The sequence below is a fragment of the Battus philenor genome, unplaced genomic scaffold (assembly GCF_028537555.1).
Source record: "Battus philenor isolate CCGP_79_NKW_IND1 unplaced genomic scaffold, ilBatPhil1.0.hap1 SCAF_27, whole genome shotgun sequence".
NCBI lineage: Eukaryota > Metazoa > Arthropoda > Insecta > Lepidoptera > Papilionidae > Battus > Battus philenor.
Genome location: NW_027181690.1, coordinates 11,723,875 through 11,733,556, shown reverse-complemented (window position 1 = coordinate 11,733,556; position 9,682 = coordinate 11,723,875). Strand labels below are relative to the sequence as shown.

General features: G+C 39.8%; 1 protein-coding gene across 1 annotated transcript; it reads right to left on the bottom strand.

Annotated features, from left to right (window-relative positions):
- Positions 1-2,338: 2,338 nt before the first annotated feature.
- LOC137925779 (hypodermin-B-like) lies at positions 2,339-6,705 on the bottom strand. The gene is made up of 4 exons (XM_068769249.1): positions 6,494-6,705; positions 4,530-4,788; positions 3,640-3,825; positions 2,339-2,560 (listed from the first exon to the last, which is right to left on the bottom strand). Exons 1-4 carry the CDS (start codon positions 6,703-6,705, stop codon positions 2,339-2,341), a joined length of 879 nt encoding a protein of 292 aa, XP_068625350.1.
- Between the last annotated feature and the right edge of the window lie 2,977 nt (positions 6,706-9,682).

Genomic DNA, 9,682 nt, shown 5'->3' with positions numbered 1-9,682 from the left:
TGTATTTTTAGATTTATGTTTTTATAATAAAAAATGAAAAAGCAGACATTGTTTTAATTACCTAGTATACCCCACCAGGTATGTTTTGTCATCTTTTTTTTTTGAAATAATTGATGAAAGTTTATTCTAACAGTAACCATTTATATACAAAAAATAATTTATTCGAACATAATACTGTGATCACACAGTAATGTGAATCTCAATTCATCCCCTTCAAAGTAAACCCCGTGGCTCTTCGTGTATAATGAATAGCTAGAAATCGCTCGGAGTCAAATCAGGCGAATACGGTGATTGTAGAACGATATGATTCGAGTTTTTGGCAATCGAGTTTTACGCGCTTGAGACACAAAACATCCTTTAAAATGGTTTGGGCCGAACAATATGATAGTCCAACTTTTGACTAACAGGCGCTCGGCAAATGTTATAGACAGTCCTATGAACTTAGGAAAAAAATTACCTTCTATCCTAATACTCGAGAGTTTTAAATGACAATTTCAGCTTGCTTTTTGAACACAGTTATACTACTACACTAGATTCGCTTGATCAATGTAACCTGTGCGAACTTTTGAACCTGCGCGGCGCGGAATAATGACAACTGTTTTATGTGGGGTGCTTGTGCTGATTCCAAATCAAGATAAATCTGACAGCCGGTGTTTTCGACAGTTTTCGACATTTTGTAATCCAATTACGGAGGTTTAATATCTAATCGCAAAGTTTTTAGTTTATATCAGTAACAAAAACACTATAAATAGATTATTAAAATCATTTCACTATGGAAGTCTGTGCTATTGGTTAATGTAGGAAAAGGGAATCTTGTTCAAAATAGTTCAGGAACTTATATTGTACAGGATTGTGATAGTTCTAAGCCGAATTCCAAAACTATATATTTCTTTGAAAAAAAAAATAAATAAGTAGAAATAGATTTGTGCAATAAATTATATTTGTAGCATATTATAGTATATAATTTAATAAAAAATGGCGCTATAAATGTTTTGTTTGAACAGGTAATCGATATAAATTGAGAATTAGGACGATTTTATCCAAAATAAAAAAAAATGGCGTCGCAACGTAAAAGTTACAGACATAGCTGGTGTGACTACTTGTGTTGAATCATTATTGATGAACAGCACTATTTATGTTTCACATCCCTAATGCGCAGCTAGTTTTTTACTCTGTAATGTTGTGGTCTCTTGCGTTTAGCCTTCATCAAGGCTTCTGCTGCAATTAATTGTGTAAAAAAGTTTGAATAAAACTATTAATTATTAACAATATTTTCGCAGTATTATTTCAACAACTTGTGTACAAATATCACATTTGATATATTATGTAGTGTTCCTTATTTTAAACAACATTTATTAAACCTTGAAATTAATTATTTTTCGATGAATTTGTTATTCAGAATATAAAAATGATGCTAGCGCTCTGCGCGGGTAAATTTAGCACTACTATGCAACTTAGAATTGTACTATGTCCGTAATGTATTAGATATCCGCTAGATGGCGTTGTATTAAGTTTTATATAAAGAGCATTCTAGCTTTTTAAAGTTTTTAGTGACAACCGATAGATGGTGCTACTGGTGTGTAAACGACTGTGGCAGATGTTATGGTTTTCCAGATTAGGACAGCATCGAATTCGGTAGACTCGCCGTAGATAAATAAATAAACAAACACTATTTACGATGAATTACGCTGTATTTGTGTATTATACAGAGTAATAGTAGGTCAGGCATTGTAACATTCTGTTATCTGTTGGATTACAATGAATTATGGCGTGATGCGAGGTAATTTAATATAAATAGGTGAAATCAATGATTAAACTTTTTATCTTGATTTAAATTTTCAATATCTAAAATACATACACATATTTATTAATAAAAAGCATTTCTGTCAATTTTGTCAAAACAAGTTGTTTGCCAGTTGTCGATTGTTTCAACACGGGCTTTGCACGCGACCCGCGGCACGCGTTGTATTGTGGGCGCACGGGTGAGGACATTCACAATTTTTATTTATTTATTCGTACGGAACGTATGAGCGTATTCCGGCGAAGCCTTATGGGTAACCAATTGAGCTTAGCGCGAAATTCCGAAATATGATCATATTTTCGGAGTCCAAATATGAAATGAATACAGAAGTTTCGAAGGCGCTCAAGTTTATTTAGTTGGTTTTCAGTGAGGTTTAGGTAGCTGACATCTGTGTGATCAAGGATGGGGAGAAACACCTCATCTCTGAATGTGCGCTAGTCGAGAAATTATAAACATAATGTTTACAGACACTATTAAAGTTATAGCTCGTTGGCATATAACTATTTTGCCTTTAGTTAGTTGTACGCAGACGATGGATCAGATGAAATTGTCCTGGTCGATTTCAGTTGTGAGCTTCCAGTGCAGGTCGCGCATTACGGCATCGATCCACGAACTGACGTTAGGCGCAGCAAGCAAGTTGGCTAGACCGGCGCTGCACCTTCTGTCACCAGCTCCACCACCAGCACCAGCTCCACCGCGCCACGAGGACTCCACGGCCCACAGCACGCCGTTTAACACAACCGGCGCACCCGCGTCACGCTGCGAACAAACACCATCCTTGATTGTACCTCTCTAATCCGGTGAAACTTTAGTACGTCGCGATACGAACTGTTGCTCCACAGGGGAACGTAAGTCTGGTGAAATGAAATATTATACTTTTCGAAATGCTCCTCGGGCTGATATCTCTGAACCTTGAAACTGGGTTTTTGGTGACATAGCCTGGAAAAGCGGTGGCAACTTGAAAAAACTTTTGATCACCGAAAAATGTACGGACAGCGCTCACGGAGCTGCCATTCTATGCGCTAGTCCGGTAAACCACGCCTGATGCCGCACCAGTCGAACCAATATATACTGTTAAAGGCCGGCACAGAAAGTTTTCAGAAAAGGTTGCCATCCGCAGTATTGAGGGATACGATGCAAGGTGTAGTAATTACAAGAACAGCAACAATCATTTGTTTAAAGAAAAAAATCCACTTAAAGTTCTGTACACGAAACTAACTGCTCAACTGCGTGTGCGTTTAATAGTTTAAGACAAGAAACTTATTAACTTAGACAGTTATTGAACAGATTAAGCTAAGTAACAATCTTAATGAGATTCATTAAAGGAAACCTTTCTGAACGGATTACAGTTTAACAGGTTTATAAGAATACGCGGTACAAGTTATAAAGTTAGTGAGCATTGTAATAAAATTCTATTATTTTTAAGTTAAATAATTTTAATATCTGTGAAGAAACCTCTTCTCCAGGCACCCGATTCAGGGGCAGGCTCGTAAGCAACTTTCTGCCACTAGGAAACGGCCTCACTCTAGGATCTCATTTGTAATACACTGTGGCCTTACTTGCGGCTGGACATGTCCGTATGAAATTGTAACTCTATTCTACGACGCTTAGTTTATTTCCTTCTTTGAGATTGCGTCAACGTCATCTGTGACGATATTTTGGTTCTAGAGTGCGTTTGACCTTTGTATTGCCTGGTGTTGAGCGATGACGTCTTCTGCGATGGTACATGTTTGCCTAGAAGATATCTATTGACTCCTAGTTAGAAACAATGACACCTGTATAGAGTTTTTTTTTTAATTTGAATTAAAATTTACATAGTTAAAGAGTTTGCAAAGAACCTTGCAAGAGTCCGTGCCGGGCATGGGTTCGAGGCACATTAGTCCAGGTGCGTCGCCGAGGCCCAGGTGGTGCTGCAGGCGTCTACACTCTGCGGAGTCCAGAGGGTGCGCCTGCCGCGCCTCCAGCAATCGACTGCGACGCACCAGCTCCACCGAGCTGGGCAACGGATCGCCACGCATCTCCCGCTGCACAAAGCAATGTACTTAGTTCGACTTATTACTTAATATTTTCATATCATGATCATGTTAGCTGATATACGCCCACTGCAAAGATCGCCAAAACAGCCGATCTTGCGCGGCCTGCTACCACAGACTTCCCACAATCTTGACATTGTCGTCCGCTCACCAAGTGGGGGACCGCGTACCATTACATCACGCGGCGAGCGCCTATCCCCCTGCCAAAAAAAGTTATTATGGTGTATCCTACCGTACATATGTTTGTGGGAGTCCGATGCCTCGCAATGGGCGGCTATGAGCTAAAAGGGCGGAGGTTAATGTACAGTCTGATTGGTTTTAAGTATAAAAGCTTATTCACCCCGAATGCAAAGCTCATTTGTAGTTTTTACTCCCTGAAAAATGTTACAGCAATTTATTTTTTCTCTTTTGAAATGCGACGAGCCAACTCTTCTGGCAATATAAAGTCTGCAGGCACAGATAACGAATAATAATTAACTTAATAGTTTAGTAGTTGAAAAGTTTGAAAAAGCTTTTTCCTACTATATTATCATTACGTTATTAATTATTTCTGAAACCTTTTATTTTTGTGCAGGGCTTATCACAACATTAATTGTCACCTAATGAGCTATTCATCCTTTTTACATATTTTATACCTATTATTCTGTAAAGGTAATAATACCATAAGATGTGCTATAAATAAATGTTAGCAATACCGCGTAGTAGGGTGACCATGCGGTGACAATAAAATGAGTTGCGGTGATTTCCCGCGGCCGCTTCAGGAGGCGTACGGAGCGCACGCGGGGAAGTCCCGCGGCCGGGCGCGCCAGTCGCAGCAGCGCCACGTCGTACTGCGGCCGAGCGTCGTCGAAGTACGGGTGCAGGCGGAGGTACTGCACCGGGAGGAGGGACCCTCCCGTCTTGTAGTTCACGCTCCCCAACCGAACGCGCAGCAAGCGAACCGACTCGCGCACCCTGGACAAACATCCTGTTAAAGCTACGTATGATCATTTCACCGTTGTCAGACGGAAAAGGGATTTATATTCAAATTATCGCACGAAATCATCTAAGTTGTGGTCATCTAAGAAAATAAAGAAATTATAAAATAAATATCTTTATCAACTGCTGTTACTGATTGTTATTTTATTTTAAATAATTGAAATTTTTAATATTTCCGCTAACAGACTCACTATTTTTCCCTGTTTGGAGCAGTAAAGGACTAGATGATATATTAAACCTTCAGTAGAAAGTTTGACAATTTCGAAACTGGCAGTTGCTTCGTAGGCTGTGTCGAAAATGTGACAGTCGCTGGATTGTCCAGATCACCATTTGCTCACAAACCGTTGAAAGCCCGACCCGAGATATTTTCCTTTTACAAGCAGGATATTGCTGTCGGCGCACAAAGTAACGGCCGCATTATGTTTCAGTGCGCTGCGGAAGGGTGAGGGAGACACGTGTATATTTCTCACAGCTGCGTAAGCTAAATGGGAAAATATTGACGGAACGGAAATTATTTTCATAGAGATTATTTGTTTAAACTACGAGGATGTAAACGAGCTTGGATCATTTATAATGATTACTTGTACCAAGCGGAGAATGCCTGAAGACACCAATTGGATGGTAACTAGAACAGCGTTGTGTACCTCTGTAATTTTAACCTCTAATTTTTTTAAATTAAAATAAAACATCAAGGCTTGTAACGGACCCGCAACAAACTCACTCGATTGTTTATTTTGGAGGTAACTTTAAAAAACTCAATGCTGTAGTTGGAGTACTTCATTCCCAAGCGGCGTTGTCTCGTGTAAAATTGTTTAACCTGCAGAACGATTTTTACTAGTTCTTGTTTGATGACTTAAATTTTGAATTAGTAAGCGGCAGTAGACAGATCACATCGCGCAAAACCAATGGCCCTTGAGGTCACATTTGCCCTTAATGTTCTGGATTAGCAGGCGTAGCGAAGAATGTCCAACCACATGCTTGACAAATATCCTTGTTGGAGATTATTTTAGTAAAAGCTTTACACAGTTACTTTAATAAGATATTTATTTGGGTTGTGCAAAGGGCAGCCTGACCCACAAGAGAAGCAGATATCACTTTTGTAATTACTTTAACAATTTTTTTTTCAAGTCTTTATCAGTTCTTAGTTACGTATGCAGTAAAAGCAGTACTAGAAAAAATAGAGGAGGGGGTATCGCCTCATTGATAACTAAAGAGGAAAGCAGCCAGATCTTCTTGGATTACTGCCAGAAGGTAGTAAATAAAGTAATAAGCTCTGATAAAGCATTTGTTAAAACAAACAAATAAGAAATTCTGATATTACATAAAGTGAAATAGAATAAGTATATAAATGACTTGAAATTGTAAAGTAGCAATCCAAGAGGAACGGTGAAGGATGAGACGCAAGGTATGAAATGTAAAGAAATGGATAGCAATGGAAAATGATGTGACGGATAAAAGAAGAACGAATGAGAGATATTGAGAAGGACGTAAGAAGAGTGAGAATGTAAAAAAAGAGAAAATTCACAGGTGGTATTAACAGATGATTAAGCAAAACTGAAAACTGAGAACCCAAGAGGGGGGGGGGGGCATAAAAACATTATTACAGCGCTGATTTTCAACAAGAGACCCAGTGATTATTGTAACTTTTCCAAAATTTGTTATGGTTAATATCAGAACATACAGATAGAGTCCATCAGCTGCAGTTATCACCCAGCGGTCGCCCACCAGCGCGCCCGCGGACACGTAGCTGTTCATGCGCAGCACGGCTGCCGAATACGGGAACTGCTCGATCTCCGCCAGCGCACCGTGCCCACCAGGCACCTCTGCACCACCAGGCACCACCACGCTCAGGCACAGCACGGCCACACCGGCCAGCGTCCACGTGCGAGCCATCTAGCAACGCGGCGCGGTCTGACCGAGCCCTTTTTGTTACTGTGCGGTGTTTGTAAACAAGCTCATTGAAGTGTTATCAGCATGCGCAACATTCGCAACACTCGCAACACAATTCGTATCAAGCGTTAGAAGCTTGAAGATCGTTAGGCACTGCAAGGCACAGGCCTCCTCCAAATATCGCCATCTTCGTCATGTCTCCGCTCCATCTAAGGGGGGGGGGGGCAATACAAGTCGCGACTACTGACTCTTGGTCGCCATTCGAGAATCTTCGGACTCTAACTGCCGTCGGAGATGGAAATAATTAAAGTTAAACATAACTAGAACGATGTGATGCACAGTTTCAGTTTAGTAAAACAATTTTACAGCTGATGAATAATATAATATTAGGCGTAAAATTGATAGAATTATAATATTATATTGGAATATAAGCAAAATTTATCAAAAAAATAATCCTAGTATTGTGTAAAGCATTTTTAGGTGATAATACAGATAGGCAATAATTTTTTCTAGACACTGTATTAACACATGCGTTGCTTTGAAAATAAATAAAAAAGGGACCAAAAAGATTCATAATGAAATTTGTTAAAGTGCATATGAATTCGGCACACAGCACGCTTGGGTGCCAAAATGTTCGGATCCGAGCGCTAAGTATAGAAATGGTTTACTCACTAATATCATAGATGTTTGTTCCGCGAGTGAGTTTTTTAAACTTGGAACGGTTGATGAGCCTTCTTTTAAACTTAAACAAACTTAAACAAACTTCTTTTAAACTTTGGAGATATTTTTTGTTTTGATTGTATTCTGACTGCTGCCCAAATGGCATTTGCAGATTCCGCGGGTATGAGGTGGCAGGGTGCAGTGGCGAAGGCCATGGACTCTCGGGGGAGCCTCGGCTGCTACATATTACTATTTCACAAGCCGCCGAGCCCTCAGGTCGCTTCGATTAACGTTCCAAGGAGTGATTAAGGTCATGGTCCCCCACAAGGGGACCACGGGTTGTCACTCGGTGATAATACTCGATTAGCATTCCGACATAAGAACGCCCGGGAAGTGCTCGATTTGGCCGGATGCCGTACCTGGCTTATATCACTACCAGCAGTTCGGAAAGCGTTATCGCTGGGAGAAGAAGTAGCAGGAGAGACTCCAGCAACGCTTCTGTCTAGTATGAGTTGATGTCCCCTGCTAGATCGAGCCGGTACATCATGCGTACATGGAAAATGACCTCCCGTAGCTCCATTACTAATTACAATAGTTTACACTGAATACCATTGCCGCCGTCTTACTTATAGACCTCGTTTTCATGTTTTGTAAGTTGACAATATTATGAGGGTAAACACGCAAAACATAACGAATCGCCAAAAGCGTCGGAGTTCATTTTACTAGAACAAAATGAACGGGACGCACGATCGGATCCGAGTAATGAACTATGAACGTGTTAGCGATGATTTGTGAAACTTACCACAGAGCAAGCATTCCAAGTTTATTACACGCAAAGTTGTTATCATAGAATTCTATATAAAGTTCAAAAAGTGTCTCTAAATAGATTTATGAAGCATTTCAAATGGCGCTTCTGTTGCTCCTATTGCGTTAAGGATTACAACATTGCGACTAAGTTCATTGAAGGTATTTTGGGAATCATACGTCCGCCTCGGGACTATTTTAATATTTTATAAAATTGAACTGCATTGTCTCGATTAGTTTTTAACACTTTATCATTGAACAGATGTATTTATCATCCGAACAGGCGGTTGTAAGTTATTTTGACGCCGGTGAAAGATGTACTCTATCCTAAGTTTAATAAAGAATGTTAGAAATTGAATTTGTGAACTTTAATTAGATAAGTACGTGTTTGGAGCCTTTGCCTCTGAACCTTTTTTGTGACGGTCGTTCACTGTTTACTTTAGGAATTAACCTATTTTTTTGGACCCCTGTTTTTGAAGACCTCAAACGCACCCCTGCTATGTGTAAGCAGGGACATAACTTACAATAAATTTTTCACCATTTTTTTTTGTTACTTTTACGTCCTTGCTTTCTCGTGTTGTCCTTCTCATTCTCTTTCATTCCTTTTCATACTTTACCATATAGCCTATTCCTTCGCCTTCCCTTCAGAATACTGTAACAGTTCTAAATTTCTATTTTTGATTTTTATTTTATTATTCTAGGAATTAATCTCAAGGCAAGGCGTGGAGGTGAGAGATATTAGTTCTCGACGTAGTTAAAGTCGATAGATGCAGTCAACGCAAAACGCTGTCATGGCATTACTTGGACCTCCCCAAGTTCCCTCCCCGTCCTCCCTAAGCCTTGTAGCGGGCGTCTATCCGCACATACGAACAATAAGTAAAAAGCTTACGTTATATTTGTGCTCCGATCTGTTCGACCACGGTTACAATTCAGCACTAACTAAGCGAGCGTCTTAATGCAATTCACGTTTAGTGGTTTATAAAAATTCGATTCCGCTCAAAGAGGCAATTAACTTTGAACCCGTGAGGCAATGGCGGAGCTCTGTGTGCCGTCATTGTTCGCGAAGCCTTTCCATTGGCTGAAAGCCTATTGAGTTCAAACCGACTTCGCTTTAATTGAATCATAAAGCAATTACGCCGGGAACAAGACGCTAAAGACTTTTCCATTCAATTTGAAATATGTTAACGCCTCCCCCGCCGCGCCTTTGTTACACGTCCGCGGCATTAATCGGCGCTGTTTTGTTCACAGTACCAACCTGAAGATCACTGCTCGCGCTAAATACACTGCTAGCTCTAACAATGAAAGATGAGATTAGATAAAATGTGTTTATTCTACATTGGAACTTTCAACGAAACTCTTATTGATCTTTAACTTATTATCTATTTCATTTTATGGGCTTTGTAGGTTTACAGAACGCAGCTTGTTTAACAATGCCGTCATAGAATCAATCTGATTCTAGTGTCTAAGTTAAATAAAGCTCATTTACCACTATTCTCTTGTTGTCAATAGCTGATTA